Source organism: Rissa tridactyla, chromosome 15 (assembly GCF_028500815.1).
Source record: "Rissa tridactyla isolate bRisTri1 chromosome 15, bRisTri1.patW.cur.20221130, whole genome shotgun sequence".
NCBI lineage: Eukaryota > Metazoa > Chordata > Aves > Charadriiformes > Laridae > Rissa > Rissa tridactyla.
In genome coordinates, this window is record NC_071480.1 from 906,985 (window position 1) to 924,970 (window position 17,986).

General features: G+C 43.2%; 1 protein-coding gene and 1 long non-coding RNA gene across 3 annotated transcripts in view; one reads left to right on the top strand and one right to left on the bottom strand.

Moving 5' to 3' along the window:
• LOC128918079 (uncharacterized) overlaps positions 1-7,018 on the top strand; it is a 132,223-nt gene extending 125,205 nt beyond the window's left edge. The window contains exon 4 of the long non-coding RNA XR_008469442.1: positions 6,940-7,018. This is a non-coding gene — a long non-coding RNA (uncharacterized LOC128918079). The remainder of the gene's footprint in view (positions 1-6,939) is intronic.
• Positions 592-17,776, bottom strand: LOC128918065 (myosin heavy chain, skeletal muscle, adult-like). Of its 2 annotated transcripts, XM_054221941.1 has the most exons (39): positions 17,635-17,776; positions 15,880-16,120; positions 15,648-15,791; positions 15,398-15,554; positions 15,035-15,062; positions 14,823-14,937; positions 14,657-14,749; positions 13,724-13,787; positions 13,461-13,559; positions 13,255-13,358; positions 13,032-13,170; positions 11,706-11,824; positions 11,461-11,610; positions 10,584-10,754; positions 9,905-10,214; positions 9,727-9,812; positions 9,115-9,202; positions 8,907-9,024; positions 8,609-8,732; positions 8,381-8,517; positions 8,024-8,279; positions 6,818-7,060; positions 6,430-6,606; positions 6,199-6,344; positions 6,021-6,111; positions 5,543-5,932; positions 5,173-5,299; positions 4,950-5,068; positions 4,480-4,676; positions 3,889-4,072; positions 3,637-3,802; positions 3,340-3,464; positions 2,838-3,146; positions 2,490-2,693; positions 1,999-2,124; positions 1,729-1,899; positions 1,538-1,642; positions 1,300-1,395; positions 592-888 (listed from the first exon to the last, which is right to left on the bottom strand). In XM_054221941.1, exons 2-39 carry the CDS (start codon positions 16,081-16,083, stop codon positions 733-735), a joined length of 5,838 nt encoding a protein of 1,945 aa, XP_054077916.1. In that variant the 5' UTR covers positions 16,084-16,120; positions 17,635-17,776; the 3' UTR covers positions 592-732. The 2 variants fall into 2 exon arrangements, with proteins under 2 accessions (XP_054077916.1, XP_054077915.1); XM_054221940.1 differs by having other exon boundaries at positions 8,907-9,202.
• Between the last annotated feature and the right edge of the window lie 210 nt (positions 17,777-17,986).

Genomic DNA, 17,986 nt, shown 5'->3' on the forward strand with positions numbered 1-17,986 from the left:
GTCTTAATATTGACTATTCTATCTGTAACTAATTCTACCTAACTATCTATCTCCAAATACCTTATTTGTTTTGTTTTAGAAGTTATTTTTAATCATTTTTTATATAAAAAAGGTCTGCCTGATTGTTAATTTTGCCCGCCCTCTAGAGTTCATGGCTTTCACGTGCCTTGTTCAAAGGAAGCATAAGTGCCTCCATGAGGACATCTGGATGCCTTTTGGGCTCAAGATTTTTTTTATTGGGTAACTAGCCTCTAAATCCAACTTGCCAAAGTGAGAATGAGACCAGCAAAAAGAACCTCATTTGCACACATTTACGAAGAGAAATCCCCAAGGCAGAAACATTTTTGCTGTGCCAGGACAGACAAGGTAATTATCCTGCCTTTGTCTTGACCCTCTCCTCTTGCCAGTATGGGAATTAAATTAGTGGTATTCCCTATTAAGTGTTGTAATAGGAGACAGTGGGAAAATACTGGACATGGGATAATAAAAGCTCAGCTGCTATGCAAGGGTTAAAGTGAAATAAAATGTTTCATTTGAAAATGCCAAAACTTAAGTAGCTGCAGAATTTAATTATTACAACCAAAACCACTGTTTCTGTTGTGTTAGCAAAGGAATCTAAGGTCTTTATTCTCTAGACATTGACATGGTTACAAAGATTCATTGCAGAAGAAAGTGACTGAGAGGTTCACATTTTGTGCAGCCCCCAGGTCACTTTGCTGCCTCAGGACATCCTCACTCTTCCTCTCCTATCTTCTTGCTGTGAAACTCCCGACTCTTCACGCGGAGCTTGTTGACCTGCGACTCTGCAATGTCAGCCCGCTCCTCGGCTTCCTCCAGCTCGTGCTGGATCTTGCGGAACTTGGAGAGGTTGACATTGGAGAGCTCCTCCTGTGCGGGGAGAGGGAGTCGGTGGTGAGGAGCCCAGGGCAGGGGTTTCGCTCCTCCTGCGCCTCCTCCCTGGGGGGATGCCTGGGCCTCCATCCCCCACCCCCCACTACTTACACATAAGCCTCGCACAGACCTCCTCACCCTCCCTTCTTCAGGACCCCACTGGGACAAGCTTCACCAGTACTGTGTCTCTCTTGAGGAGCTATTTTGTCAATCACAGTTGTCATTTGTGTACTTAGTGTCCCAATTGTTTGGTGCTCAGAAATGAGGGGGGTTTATCTGGATGAACAAGACCCTAAAACCCTTAAATGTTGATCACTGGCATTTTCCAAGTTTCTGATAATCATCTCCTTAGCCCCTGTGTGACACTCACAGAAAGCAATACTTGCCTATTCTTCAAGCAATACTTACAGCCTCCTCAGCTTGTCTCTTGTAGGATTTCACCTTCATTTGCAGCTTGTCCACCAGATCCTGGAGCCTCAGAATATTCTTCCGGTCTTCCTCAGACTAGAGGCATTGGCAAGCAGGAAAGAGAGTGAATAATTGGTTTCTGCACACCACAAAATAACATTTCCCCTTGGAGTTCATGTGAAAAGCTATAGCTTCCTGGGATGAGTCTGTGTCAGCCCAAGGAGGCCTCCTGCCGTACCTGGTAGGTCAGCTCCTTCACCCTCCTCTCATACTTGCGCACCCCCTTCACGGCTTCAGCGCTGCGCTTCTGCTCAGCATCAACCTCCCCTTCCAGCTCCCGCACCTGCAATGAGAAGCCCATCTTTGGAGCTTCCCTGGTATCTCTCCAAGGCACATGCTCACTCCTGCACAAATAAAAGCCCTACGCACTCTGGCCTCCAGCTTCTGGATTTGCTTCTTGCCTCCTTTCAGTGCCAACTGCTCAGCCTCATCCAGACGAAGCTGCAGGTCCTTCACCGTCTGGTCCAGGTTCTTCTTCATCCTCTCCAGGTGGGCGCTGGTGTCCTGCTCCTTCTTCAGCTCTTCTGCCATCATGGCTGCCTGATGAGAGCAAAGAGGCAAAGCCATTTTTGGGGCTGGAGACATTCTCGGGGAGAATACATCCACCATCAGCAGCAGGGAAAGGATCTCCCGACTCACATCTGTGATGGCCTTCTTGGCCTTCTCTTCAGCATTGCGGGCTTCCTGGATCGTATCCTCCATTTCACCCTGGATTTGCATGATGTCTGTTTCCAGCTTCTTCTTGGTGTTGATCAAGCTGGTGTTCTGTTGAACAACAACGAATATCGTCCAGTTGGCTCCCAAACAGAACACTTATTTCAGAAAGTTACTGTTTAAATTTAAAGTTATCATCTAGATATCCAATAATAGCATCCTTCTTGCAATGATGCATCTTGTCAGGTCATACAGAGGTGGATAGCAGAGACTTCTTAGCATTTTAAGAAGCACTTCTGACTCCTGTGAATGCAATCCTAGTCGTTTACCTACAAACCACTTCTTTGTACAAGTGTAATGATTCTGGCTCCTGGATAACCTTTTCATTGCAAGAGATGATTTAAGAATTTACACAGATGAAAAATTTGGAAAGGGAAAAAAAAGGCCCTTGAGATTTTGAATCTCGTGAATCTAACCTGAGTGTGGAGGAGCTGAACTCTCTCACTTGCATCCATCAGTTCCTGCTCAGCCACTTTCCTGGAGCGCTCTGTCTGCTCCAGGGCTGCCCGTAGCTCCTCAATTTCAGCCTGCAGCAGGTTTGCTCTGCGCTCCACCATGGCCACCTGCTCCTTCAGGTCCTCCTGTGTCCTGAGAGCGTCGTCCAAGTGTATCTGGGTATCCTGGTAAGAGAGACAAGACAGATTGCGATGTGTATTTTTCCTAATTTCCTATTTTCTCACCAATATAGTGCTGATAGAACTGTAGAACAGGAAATTTTTTAGCTGCATCAGAAAGCAGTCAGCACCTGTTCCGCTGTGCTATACCTTTAGTACCGCCTGTGTGTTTCTCAGGTTCTTTTGTGCCTCTGCTGCCACGCGGTTGGCATGGCTCAGCTGGATCTCCATTTCGTTCAGGTCTCCCTCCATCTTCTTCTTCAGCCGCAGGGCTTCATTCCTGCTCCTGATCTCAGCGTCCAGGGTGCTCTGCATGGACTCCACAATTCTGAGGTGGTTTCTCTTCATCTGGTCGATCTCCTCATCTTTCTCTGCTATCTTCCTGTCAATCTCAGACTTCACCTGGTTGAGCTCAAGCTGGAGGCGCAGGATCTTACCCTCTTCGTGTTCTAGGGAGGCCTGCAGAAGTGCACACAAACATTTGTAACATCGATGGAGCTACTGCTTGCTTTCTAGTTAATTAGAGAATGCTTCAGAAAACCTCAGCTGGCTGCACTCCCCAGCCAGAAGAGGGTAGGACCAAGCAGTTTTTAGCCATGTTTCTCCATTGCCCCTATTTTTAGTGCAGAGACCAGTGATTACGGGCATGTACCTCAGCTTCCTCCAGAGCAGCCTGGATTTCAGATTTCTCCTGCTCAATCTGCTTCTTGACTTTCTCCAGCTCATGAATCGCCTTTCCACCCTCAGCAATCTGCTCCGTGAGGTCGGAAATCTCCTCTGCAAGGAAGGGTGAAACGTGCAATGGTCAGGCACAGCGCTGAATGGGAAGGGCCCTGGTGCACCAAGGTGATAAGCATCTTCTTGTCACTGCAGGGCCAGACCCGTTCAGTGTGGCAGAAAGACAAGCTTGTGAGAAAGTCCTGCCAGGAGCCGAGGAACGGGGACTTACGCTGCAAGTTCTTGTTCTCACGCTTCAGCGTTTCCAGGTGGTCCAAGGACTCCTCATAGGCATTCTTCATCTTAAACAGCTCTGTGCTGAGAGAGCGAGACTCCTTCTGGGAGGCTTCCAGCTCAGCCTGCGTTTCCTCATACTTCTGCTTCCACTCTGCCAGGATCTGAAGAGAAACGGGGCGTGAGTATGGCTGTGGCAATCAGGAGGGGACGCTCTGCCCAGGAGCCGCAGGCCTGGAGCCCAAAACACCTTGTCAAAGTTCTTCTGCTTCTTATCCAGCGCTGCGCAGGCAGCATTCGATCGCTCCACGTCAATCATCAGGTCCTCCACTTCATTCTGCAGCCTCTGCTTCGTCTTCTCCAGGGAGGCACATTTGGCATTGACGGCTTCAACGTGTTCCTCAGCATCCTGCAGGCGCTGTGCCAGCTTCTTCCTGAGGGGTGGTAAGCATAGCTCATGGTTTGAGTGCAAACGGTAGGCTGTGATGTATGACTGATGAGCTTTTCATAACAGGGCATTTTGCCACTTCATTGAGTACGTGTCCTATGCACAGACAGTCCTCTCCCAGCCAGTAATTGTTTTCCCAGCTCTGCTTCCCAGGTTTAAAGAACCAGTGTAGCTTCTGTATCTACTATCTACAGGTTATCTGTATCATTCTCTGGGTCAGGGAATATTTTCATCTCCATTTCCTAAACAACAGCCTTTAAAGGATATACTTTACCTCAGGCTTTACCCTGCCCCAAAGCACAGATTTAACTTTCTATGACAATATTGCAGTTGTGTCTTCAAATTTCCCTTCCTAATCTACCCCTTTTTTGCTTCCCACCTTTCCCCACATACTTGGCCTCCTCCAGCTCCTCTGTGCGCTGAATGGCGTCCGTCTCGTATTTGGTTCTCCACTGGGCCACTTCACTGTTGGCCTTGGACAGGGCACGCTGCAGCTCCCCCTTGGCCTCCTGCTCCTCCTCATATTGTTCCCGCAGCAAGTCACAGTCGTGGCGAGCAGACTGCAAGGCGTGGGCCAGGGCACTCTTGGCCTGGGTAGAGAGTAGGATTGGGGCAAGAATGGTAAAGATCCTGGGAAATATCTTCCGATGAATTAATTTAACACAGAGCACAGAGCTGCTGGGAGGGTGTAGGTGTTTGCAATGGAGGAGAGAGGTAAGCCTGGAGGAAACAATCCACTAATAACACTCCCCGAGAAATTAAAATCTTCTCCCAGTATGGCTTGTGCTAAGCAGACCCTGTCCCCAGTAGGCAGTGTGGAGTTAAAAGTGCTTTCAGTGGCCAGCTGTAGGAAAAGTCATCACCTTTATCTCTTCCTCTAAGTGCCTTTTGAGTTCCTCAATCTGTTGGGTGAAAGCCTGCTTGCCTCTTGACAGCTGAGAAATTAGAGCATCTTTCTCCTCCACCTGCCGCGAATATTCACCTGGGAAAGCACACAGAAAGGAAGTATTTTCATTGTCATTCTTGACCCAAACCAACTCTTTTAGGATGCTCTCCCATTCCTCAGCACAAAGGAGGCTCTCGCACCTGATTCTGTCTGCAGACGAGCTCTTTGAGCACTGAGGTCATTGATCATGCGCTGATGCTCTTCTTCTTTTGTCTTAATCTCACTTAGCTGGTCTTCCAGTGTGCGGCACATCTTCTCCAGATTTGCCTGCGGAGATCACAGAGAACAAAAGAAGATTAGTTTCTGGACTCCTCCTTCTCTCTAGCAGCACAAATCTCACCAGAATAGTGTGAACAGACATACACGCTCTCTTCAGCTCATTGGTGTTAGAGGGTTAGAAAAACAGTTCCAAAGAGAGGCAGAGAGTTATACTGGCACCTGACTATATTTTAAAAAGATATGCTGCAACATTATTTATTTTCAAGTTGATTTCAGTATATTTTTCAGTACCTTGGCTTTGGAGACAGACTCCATGTTACTGGCCAAGTCATCAATCTCCATCTTCAGCTCACTCTTCTCCTTCTCCAGCTTCTGCTTCACTCGCTGCAGGTTGTCGATCTGCTCCCCAAGCTCAGCTGTGCTGTCCGCGTGCTTCTTCCGCAGGGCGGCAGCCGTGGCTTCGTGCTGCAGCGTGGCCTCTTCGAGGTCACGACGCATCTTCTGAAACTCTGCCTCACGCTTCTTGTTCATCTCGATCTGAGCTGTGGTAGCCCCTCCTGCTTCTTCCAGGCGCTCACTGATCTCCTCGAGCTCCCTCGAGAGGTCAGCCCGATGCTTCTCTGCTTTTGCCCGAGAGGTTCGCTCTGCCTCAATTTCCTCCTCCAGTTCCTCAATACGCGCCTGGGGAACATTAGGCAGCCTTCACACCCATGCCCTCCTCCTTCCTCACCTGGGACCCAGTGAAAGAGGGGAAGGAACAGACACTTGCCTGCAGCTCCTTGATCTTCTTCTGCAATTGCATGCCCAGGGCTTGCTCATCCTCAATTTTGCTCTGGATCTGGCTGATTTCAAAGTCTTTCCTTTGGGCAAAGCAAACCATGTTAGAGCTCAAAGGAAGAAGACAAGTGCACCAGCCCAGCGCTCAGGTGCCCCACAGCCACACTTACTTCTTCAGTTTCTCATCCAGCTGCTGCTTATCATTTTCCAAATCCATTATGCTGTCATGGGCCAGCTTCAGGTCTCCTTCGAGTTTCCTCTTAGCTCTCTCAAGGTCCATGCGCAGTTTCTTCTCTTGCTCCAGGGACCCTTCCAGCTAAACACAACACCACCATCAGTGTTCCACCAGCCAGGTCTAACTCCATACCTGTTCTGTTCTTGCTGTCTGCCTGTGTGCTTACATCGTCCACTTGCTGCTCCAGCTTGGTCTTGGCTTTGGTCAGCGTATTGACTTTGTCCTCTTCTGCCTGCAGGTCATCCAGTGTCTGCTGATGGGCCTCTTGGAGGGCTTTCTTCTCTTTTGTCAGCTTCACAATGGTCTCATCTAGGGCTGCCATCTCCTCTGTGAGGTTTTTCACCTACAAATATGAGGAACTGTCAAAATTTGGTGTCTGCTGGTGCAGTGACATTTTTATTTTGCAGTATTTTGCCACGTATTTCATTTATTCTTTGGATGCTCAGACAATACCCAGCTCAAAATTTTGCAAAGCCAATATTTTTTATGGTAGTAAGATCTTACTCTTAGAGTAGTGATGTCTCGGCCCTTTCTGTGACTCCCTATGCATGTACCTTGTTTTCTGTGGCATGTTTTTCCTTCTCAACCTTGGCTAGTGTTAATTCAAGGTCATCAATGTCTTTTTTCAGCTCTGAACATTCATCCTCCAGTTTTCTCTTCTTGGCAGTCAGCTCAGCATTAATTTCTTCTTCATCCTCAGCCCTTTCTGTCACCTCCTTTACTTTGGCTTCCAGCTGGATTTTGGTTTTGATGAGCTGATCACACCTCTCCTCAGCATCAGCCAAAGCATCAGCTTCCTGGTGGGAAAATACAGGACAGGTTATTTAATGATGAAGGACCAGATGTGCATCAGATCAACATTTGGGATTACTTTTTGGGAAAAGATTACTGTGCAATTATATTACAAATCACAAATTTAGAGTAAGTTTTTAATAATTTTTATATTTTTCTGTCCTCAAAATCAGATACTGTAGCTAGCTCCATTACATTTCACATTGTTTATTTCAGGTATGTCACAGGGTTACTTGGATTTAATTAATGTTACCTTTTTCTCCCTTAGAAGGTGATTGTATTTTATAATGTGGAAAGTAATTTATGTGGAAGTAGTGAGAATTTTAAATAATTCCACCATTAAGAAAATATTTGACACACTCATTAGTAGTTTTATACCTAGCCAATACAGTCAGTGGACACTAGAACAAAATTCTTCTTTCCCTGAAATGGGCACTTCAACTACAGAGTATTGCCAAAATGTTGCCCAAGTTTCCGAGAGGTCAAATGGCATTGGAGACTAACATACAAAGCTAGGACTTCGTGTTCTAGGATGTAATGGGCATCTGCATCTTCTAGGAGCAGTAGCTACAGGAACTCAGACGAGATATGCCGTAAGAAATGTCACTAGGCTCTTTATTTTGTCTACAGAATTAAGGCAGAGTAGTTGGCCAACTGAATCACTGTCTGAACTCTACTAAATACACTACAGTAACTACAATGAGGCTTTGTCGTGAACGCAAATGGAGATATCTACCTGTGGACATTAAGACTACATAGTCATTCCTTAGCTTAAACTCTACTTTGTAATAGTGAGATTGAGAGGGGAAAGAATGAGACCTGAATTTTACCTTTAGTTACATGGTATTCAGCTTAAAATATTTTGTAAGGCAGTTTAGCTTGCAATTTGAGCATTCCATAGTATGAAAAAAGAGTTCAATCTTAATTACTAATTTTCCCTCTATAAAAAATAAAATAATGTTACTCACGGCCTGCACTTGGAGCTGCAGATCGTTTTTCTCCTGCACCAGTTTCACCATTTTCTCCTCCAGCTCCTTCCTCTTTGCCTCAGACTTTGCAAGCTCTTCCTTGGTTTTCTCAAATTCTTCCTTCATGTTGGCCATCTCCTTCTCCGATTCTGCGCTCTTCAGCAAGGGCTTGATCTTGAAGAACAGCTTCATCCAGGGCCAGTGCTTGACATTCATGAATGCACGAATGTTGTACTGGATGCAGAAGATGGACTCCCTGAAGCGTAATTCAAATATACATTGAATATTTTCAATATGACAAGTGTCAACACTTTCCCCCAAGTACAGTGACGTTAACTGAAGATGAGGAATGTCTACCTCCTCTCCACCATTCTCTGGTACTCCACTCTCATCAGGAAGCCCCTGCACCTGGCCTGTGTGCGGGTGATGAGCTGTGCCAGCTTCTCATCCCTCATCTCCTCCAGGAGTCCCAGCAGCCCAGCTTTGAAGAACACCTTGAGAAAGGGAACGTTGCAGCACATCACACTCAGGTAGAGCAAAGCACAGGCACACAGGGCCTGACAGTGGGTCAGGGAGGGTTTGTACCTTGGTGTGACCAAATTTGTACTGGGTGTGGTCCACATCGATTGAAGCAAGAAGCTTCTCAGAAGCCTTCTTGCTATCAATGAACTGTCCCTCTGGGATAGCACTGGCATTAAGCACCTTGTATCTGTGAAAAGAGAAGGAGGAAGACAAGGCTGTTTTTTCCCAATCAACACACACCAGCTACTGAACCCCACCAGCTCATATATAGCTATTTTTGACAACAGATTCCAGCCTGAATGAACCTATATAAATGAACCAACATTGCTTTTAATGATGCTGAGAAGTGCAGTGCTCTTACCTCTGTTTGAAGTCAGCATAGAGAACTCTGCTGGGGAAACCTTTCCTGCAAATTCTGATGCCTTCTAGCACGCCGTTACACCGCAGCTGGTGAAGTACCAGTTCATGCTCCATGGCACCTAGAAAATCAGAGCGTAAATGAATACCACGGTTTCCAATGCAGAGAGGAATGGATGTATACAAGTTGTCTTTTTGCCTGAGCGTCTTACCAGGTGTTTTTGTTTCATTTGGGATGATGCAACGGACAAAATGGGGGTGAGTGCTCCGTAGATTGGTCATCAGCTTGTTTAAGTTCTCCTATGGGATCATGTATAGCAGCATAGATTAAAGAAATGTACCTCTTTGTACTCTGTAACTAGATGCCAGGGAACTAAGACAATGACTATTATGATGAAGAAGCTTTCAAATTCAAAATTTAATTTTAATCAAACCTTCTATATACTTAACCATTCTCATAAAAAGAAAGTTTCAGATAACGCACTTTAGTCTAGAGGAAATAAAGCACCACTGTATAAAAATTTTTACGCAAGTTTTTATAAGATTAATACTTATGTTACATCCTGGATTCAGAAGAATACTTTTCACAATGAGTGTAGGTGAGCTTTTAAAAGAAAATCAGGAAGTCAGCTGAAGACCGCTGGAAAGAAATCACAAATGTGAACAGATAATTAATAGGAAAAGGCAGTGAGTAACTTCTGCTCTCTTCATACTTATTATTGTTTCATCATAAAACCAATGTCCGGAGAAGAACAGGAGTTTAGATAGCTCAGGTATGAAACCATGTTCATGTCACTTTACAGATAATGAAATTCATACTTTACCCGGAAAAGAGCTGAGACTGTCTGGAAAGAAGAACCCTTCTTCTTCCCACCCTTCTTGCCACCACCAGCGCCACCACCACTAGCCTCTTCAAGAACAAAAAGAGATTTTTAATATTTTTTTTTTGTTGCTTCTTAACATATCATAAATGTTGGAAAAAAAGAATTTTGGAAAACTAACCTGTTTCTGCTCCACCATAGCTGGCAAAGAGTAAGGCCAGTGTCTTCACGGATGATTTCTGGTACAACCCAATGACAGTTTCATTCAGGGGGTCCTTGTTCTTCTCAAGCCAGCCAGTGATGTTGTAGTCTACTGTGCCAGCGTAGTGCACCAGGGAGAAGTGGGCCTCAGCCTTGCCTTTGGCAGGCTTGGGCTTCTGGAAGTTGCTGGACTTGCCCAGGTGCTGGTCGTAGAGCTTGTTCTTGAAAGAGGTGTCAGTTGCCTTGGGGAACATGCACTCCTCTTCCAGGATGGAGAAGATGCCCATGGGCTGGAAGACAGTACAATAAAGAAGAGAGAATATCTATAGAATAATATGATAACAACTTGATCTTAAAAGGACTATAGTAAAAGACAGGAAGCTGAGGAATAAAACAATACCCTTGCCATGAAGAAAATTTCTTTCTAGAAAGTGAGTTTAAAAGATTCACCTGCTTGACCCACACTTTGGCACAGAGATTCAGGAATGTTTTTTATGCCAAAAAACATGTTAAAAAATCAGGAGGAGAAAGACTATATTTTAAACAGCTAAAACTGAATGCATGAAAGTAATGATGGAAGCAACACTTTTTTTGAATAGCATTCAACCATTTCAATTTAACATAACGAGTTCCTGAAAATACAAGACATAAAAATTTACCTTCTCAATGAGTTCAATGCAGGCAGCCAGGTCCATCCCAAAGTCAATGAATGTCCATTCAATCCCTTCCTTCTTGTACTCCTCCTGCTCCAGCACGAACATGTGGTGGTTGAAGAACTGTTGCAGTTTCTCATTGGTGAAGTTGATGCACAGCTGCTCCAGGCTGTTGAACTGCCCAGTGGAAAAAACAACAACAACCACCCATTGTCAACATGCACAGTTTTTAATCATTTAAAAGTCTCCCCAGTTAAAACACAACTGTATTATCAGGACCATAGCATAGCAGGACCTATATGCATCTCCCCAAAGAAATACCAACATAGTGAAAATGGAAATTTTTTCCAGAGCAGATATTTCCAGTGAATCTCCTAAAATTCATAAGGTAATTTGGCATGTTTTTATTCAGCCAAAAAGATGAGTGTATGTTGTGGTCTCCAATTTTTAACCACTTGATATCTCTGACTAAACATTTACCTATTCATTCCTTGGCCCTTTAAACAATTTACACATCTTTAAACTGTTATATGTTTGTCAATGTATCTCCAAATCCTAGTTCTACTCTACAACCTCTTATATAAAATTAATGTAATTATGTCAGTTTTTAAAAAAGCATTAATATTAAATTCAAACTGTTAAAATATTGCAACATATAAAATTCTATTTGCTACTTCTACACAAACAATGTAATTCTGTTCTTGTCCTGATGAAGCTTTTGAGGATTTTGCTCTGTGCTACAAAAGAAAATGAAGGATACTTTTTTTTTTCCAGAAAATTGCAAATGAGTAGCATGTTAAACCTTCAGAAGAATATTATTTGGAAGTCCTCTGATACAGCAATCTCCTCCTACAAGAGCTGTTCTCTAACCTAGAATCCTTACATCAAAGATCTCAAAGCCAGCAATGTCCAGGACACCAATGAAGTACTGTCTGGGCTGCTTCGTATCCAGCTGTTGGTTGATGCGAACAACCATCCACAGGAACATCTTCTCATAGACAGCCTTTGCCAGGGCACCCACTGAATTGTTCACCTAACATAAAGAAGAATGCAGTAGAAGGAAAGCAATAACTGGAGCAAAACATAAGTGATGCAAGACAGAGATTCCCAGTCACCGCTGGTTGTTACCTGCTGCACGGTTTGACCCTTGGTCACATATTCATTTCCAACCTTGACTCGTGGGTAGCAGAGGGCCTTGAGCAGGTCTGCTGAGTTCAGACCCATCAGGTAGGCAGCTTTGTCAGCAACTAAGTAGAAGAACAAGGAGAGAGAAAAATTAAGACTAACAAGACATGCAGCATTTCGAGCGATGAACCCTTTCCAAAGCAACTGCAGTATTGAATGTCCTTGAGATCAAATTCTGCTTCCTGGATCCGAGAGGAAGCATTACAGTCACTGAAAAAAAAAAAAAATCATCTTTGTTTTGAAAACTTTTCAGAGCAGTACATCTAAATGGTATTTATTCATTCTGTGAAGATCTTCAAAGGTCTTCACAGAATCCTCTAGAAACAACATATTTATTAAAAATTCATCCTGAATCTGAAATTCATCACTTTAGTCCAAAGCTAATTGGTATCTATAAGCCAGATCACAAAGCACCAAAGTGTTAGCAGGTTGGCCACCTGAGTGTAATTCAAAATGTACACTTGGGCTACCTGTATTCTTTGGCAGCAGATATAAACATAAAAGGGAGCGCATTCCAAAATTAGAGGTAACAATTAAGTAGTGCCTCTTTTTGAAGACTTCTTATAGTCATAGCAGAAAGGCAGACATATTCATTCATTCAGGACCAAAACCTAAAAATTCTGTCCTGAAGCTGTCCATCTGAGAATGTTCTTCGGAAGAAGTAGATAGGGCTTAGTAATTTTAAACCATTGATGTATTATATAACATTTAAGTGATTAAGTAGTGATCTCTAAGTCAGTTCTTCCAAATCATAGTGTACCTATGCCTCACTTAGACTGGTGTTCAAATAATACTACTATGTATTGGCAGTAATGGGTTTGAATCTCCAAAGGAGAAGAAAGAAATCGAAGAAAAATTCCCTTTTAGCTGGACAAAATTTCTAAAAAACCATATGATTTATGAAGGAGGTTTTTAACACTGAATTTAATGTCTCTATTTCCTTTAAAAGAAGCAACCAGAAATATATTTTCTGAAAAATATTTCTCCTCTCAGTTGGTCTTTAATATAAGCACACTGAGTAGGCTGTGCTATCCAGAACTGTGGTAGCCCAGGGGATAATTATGGACACATGGGCAATATATACTACAAAAAAAGATTAGGTAGTAATTGAAAAAAGGGTGTATCTTGGATGGTGGTTTCATACCTATATACTAGTTCCACGTAAATACTTTTTACACATTTCCATTGTTTTCTTTGTCCACCTTCCAAATGCTTAATTATTATTGCCACTTCTGTGTTTAATAGGTCAACCACAGACTTTGCTAATACCTTCTGTGCCATCGGGCTCTGCCTGCTCCTCTCGTTGCTTCTGCTTGAACTTCAAGTTCCCGTAGTGCATGACAGCCCCTGTCAGCTTGTAGATGGCAGTCTTTTCATCAGCAGTGAAGCCCAGGATATCAATGGCACTCTGGAAAAAAAAGGACCAATAGAAGCATTGTCTTGGAGAGATGACAATAGGTACAACATTACAACATTTTTAATTGTTACTTACATCTGTAGCCATCAACTCCTCCTGGTCATTAATGCTGGCAACAGTGATCTCACCTTGACTCACAAATTGGTAGTCATAGGGGTTGGTGGTAATGAGGAGCATGTCTGAAAGTAAGAAGAGGGGACATGCAGTCTTAGTTTAGTCAAGCAAGTAATAATGTGAGCTGATATTCAGCAATCTTCCTCCAAGTTAGTCATTCCTCCTACCTATTAGCTCTGGCTTCTTGTTGGACATGATCTGATAAAATATGTGGTAGCTTCTTTCTGCTTTGAGCTGGAAAGTGACTCTGGACTTCTCCAGCAGATCTGGAGGGAAAATTTAATTAGAGCAAGAAGAAACAGCAAAAAAGAAAGTAGGGAGATGATGGGAAGAGAACGAGGGAAGGCAGGATAGATGGCTGAGTGAAAAGGTGTTGTATAGATACATGGGTGAATGGATGGATTGTGAACAGTTCAGGACGGTGTCTTACATGTTTCAATATCAGCAGAAGCTAGTTTTCCTGTGGCTCCAAAGTGAATTCTGATGAATTTGCCCTTTAATGGAATAAAAGATTAGCATTATATTATATGTCATAAGATTAGCATTATAAAAATAAACCTGAAATGAAGAGTTTTGCCATCTCAACCACTGGGCACAAGATTTCTATTTAGACACGTTTTCTTAACAATCAGCCATAATTCCAACATTAATGTAAAGTCGTCTTTTACATTTTTGACCATGAAAATAATCAACAGTGGCACAGCTGTATAGTTTATGTATACTGAATGCACAAGTGGGAGGGACTCTTCCAACTGTATTTTGCATACACAGAGAAATACCCATTTAACTAGTTCAGCTGCTTAAATCTGTCTTGCTGTCAAAAAAGCCATTTCACTTCTGATTATTTAAAGTTGGCATAAAGTAAACATATTATTCCAGTAGAAACTTTCTCTCCCCTCAACCCTCCCTGTTTTTTGTGCTCTTTCTTCCTCACTTTCTTTCTTCCTCTCTCCTTCTTTCATCCTTCTTTTTCTTTCTTTATCTTTCCTTTTCTCTCTCTCTTTCCCATCTTTCCTAACCTCCCTGCCTTTCTTCCTGGCATTCTGTCTCTCTGTCTTTTTGGAAATCAACAGAAATATAAGTAAAAATAAATTAAACTATTGTTTAACACTGCAACACATTATAGAAGAAAGACCATGTGATCTGTTATTTTAATTCACATCTCAATCCAAAGCAGAATTAATTTTTTTCATAGAATACCTATTTTTGAAATGTGGAGAACTACCTTTAGGGTAAGTGGCAAAGTCATGATAAAACAGTTTAGTCTTACTCTTGAAAAAATGATGGTTCTATAACAGAAAAGATTGACGGCCACACACTCCTGTTTACTATTTTTTAGGAATTGTTTGGTTAAACAACTTACAAAGCGTGAGGAGTTGTCGTTCCTCACGGTCTTGGCATTTCCAAAGGCCTCCAGCAGTGGGTTGGCGCTGATGATTTGATCCTCAAGCGTTCCCTGCAGGACAATAATTATTGATGGTTATCCTTTCCAAAAATCACGTCAGAAACAGAGGAAAGCATTGATTCACCTGCATTTTGCCTGACTGCTGCTCCTCCTTCTTCTTATCCCCACTCGCTGCAATTGTTGCAAAGTACTGGATGACACGCTTTGTGTTCACAGTCTTCCCCGCACCAGATTCTCCGCTGTCAAACCAAAGAGAGAAGCAGAGAGTATGCGGTCAGGCAGGAGGTCCCCTGGCACCGGGCAGCCCCGCAGGGACCCGAGCAGGGATGTACATACGTGATCAGGATCGACTGGTTCTCGCGATCTGTGAAAGAGGCAGAAATACAGTACTTAATGAACAACACGGAAAGAATGAAACATAGTCAGGTAAGTTTAAAGTTATAAATTCCATGTTGTCAGCTTGACTTAAATTAACAAACAAACAAACAAACAAACAAACCTTCACAGCACCTGAGAGAGTGCAGGGACGTCTTTTATTTAAAATAGTAGAAACAATGGTGAGAAGATTGTAAAACTACGATAGCACATATGCATCATAACAATGAAAGCTTTGAAAAAGTCTCCTCATATTACTAAAACAGAGTATCGCTTCAGAGAATTTCATGGTACAATCCCTCTGAGACAGATAGAGCCACTCACCTGTCAGCATGAACTGATAGGCGTTGTCAGAGATGGAGAAGATGTGTGGAGGGGCCTCCTGGCGCTTCTTGCCTCGGTAGGCCAACACCACCTCCGGGTTGTACACCGGCAGCCACTTGTAGGGGTTGACAGTGACGCAGAAGAGACCCGAGTAGGTCTGCGAGGAAGGGAGATGGCACGTTGGCTTCCACTTAGCCTGGCAGAGCGGTTCCTCCTAGCTACCCAAAGGCAGAGTGCTGCTGGTACTTACGTAGATCATCCAGGCTGCATAACGCTCTTTGAGGTTGTACAGCACAGCGGGTTCGTGGAGGTGGGTCATCATGGCCATGTCCTCGATTTTATCGTACTTGGGAGGGTTCATGGAGAAGATTTGATCATCCTTCACGGTCAGGGTCTGTCAGAGGAAGAAGGAGATGCGTGACTGTCAACTAAGAGCCCAGAATAGGAATCAAATGGTGACCTTCGGCCTTGGCTTTACCCACCTCTCCACCTTCAGTCTTGACGGTGACCTTCCCTGTTTCTCTGCTCTGGATTGTCCCTTTCACAAAGGATTCCTTAGGATGCACCACAAAGACGGATGTCTTGGCATCAAATGGCTTGTTCTGGGCCTCAATTCTCTCCTTTTCTGACTTTCGGAGGTAAGGAGCCGCCTCCCCAAAGACGGCCATCTCAGAGTCTGATGACATGGCTGCAGTTTATGGAGGGGCTCTTCAGCAGAGAACACTGTGGAAGAGCAGATATGTTGCTCATATGTGTCAAAAAGTAAGCACTTGTTAGTTGAAGAAAATATGTGAAAATATAGATACTATGTTAGTACTATTCATAGCTTTTTTGGAAGTAATTGTGTATTTTTATATCAGTGGGATTCAACGCTTATAGAAAATGTGAAAATTATATTTTGGGAGATAGTTTAACTTAGGTTCCACTGCACTGAAACTGCATTTGAAATAATCCATAGTCACTTAATAGTCAAATATTTTGACACTGTACTATGGAGTTAAGAACCTCAAAATTCCATACAGCTGCTTAGGTACTCTTTTAAAATTCACTTGACATTATTATAATGCAGTTTCTTCCCAAGTGATACTAATTCAGAAAGATCAGAAGGCTTGTAGACGACCGTTGAGTGGCATACAGAAAACTCGAGCATCTTAATGGCTCAGTTTCAATCCATAAAACACTTGTATCATTGTATTAATTTTATAGAATTATTTGCTAATTTTAGTGAGTTCTTGAATCCAGGCACAAATGGCTACAATGCTTGTCAAGAGAGAAGTAATACTGTTCCAGAGCACACTAACATATCTCCATTTCTATTACTTTCTTTTGCTTTTTTAAAATTAACATACTTTTTAGGGGAAAGAAAAGTTAAACACAAAGATTCAAAGCTCAAGTCAGGAATTTAAAAAATAAGAAATTTTACAGCCAGTATTAATTTCTCTGAAAAACTGCTATTTTAATTTTTTTTTCCCCAGAAAAAAAACAGTGGGTAGCTTAGGTAAACATTTAGTTATTTCTATCCTGTATAGACACAGGTACCTAAAATTTACACAGCCTTTAGTATTGTGTTTTATTTGTACTAAAATGAGACAGTAACATGATAATTCTTTATTTGTCCCTGTACGAACAGGTGGTGGCTTACAGAGGAGGAGGGCTGCAGCTTCCAGAGAACAGGCAGAGCAGTAAAGGGAACAAACGGCAAAGTTGGGTTTTACAGAGATGACAAGCAGAGAGTAGTTCATATTACAGCTCTTTCTACACTTCTTTAGTGATTTCGTGGCAAATTTTGGATAAAATAGTACATTAATTCACATGCTCTGAGACAAAGTGTTGAATTTCACACTTTTTCCTACTGTGCTCATCTCGGTCCAGTTCTACTGCTGCGACAGCAGAAATGGGAAGGAGCACACCTTGATCCCTGTTAGGTCAGTTGAACAGAAATGAAGAATTTCCCCATCAGGATTTTCTGCTCTGTCATCAGTGGTCAGAGACTTCAAACACAGCCACTTAAAGATTGGACCACATAATCTTTCGAGGTCCCTTACAATCTGGGCTGTTCTATGATTCCATGATTTACTTGAAAACCTTAACAGCCTTGGCACCCCACCATCCTCTGCTGCAATCACACTGGGTTTGAAAATATAGGGTGAAACAGAGACCATTCACTCAGACATACAGAGATCCCACACCAAAGGATCTTTCTCTGCCCTCTAAGAATTAATAAATGAGGTTCTTACCTCTATTGACACCAGATGGGTGGCTTGCAGGCTGGCAGCTGGTAAGTACTGTAAAACAGAAATGGCAACTCCCTACTTGCTGCTGCACAGAAATCCAGAGTGAGAATGTGCAGGTGCCTTGAAAGCAGATTTAAAACCTGAGCTGAGAAATTGCCCTCCTGGAAATGAGCGCTGGAGGCAGCAGGAATGTTGTGGCACATAAGGGCACCATCCCCTTCCTGTGAGCCTGCGGACCCCACACACTTACCTTGAAGCTTCCCGTGGAGACAGGGCAGACTTGTCGCAGGGACATTTTATATGATCTAGTCTGCAGATGCTACAGATGCCTACTCTTTCTTCGGTCAAAAAAATT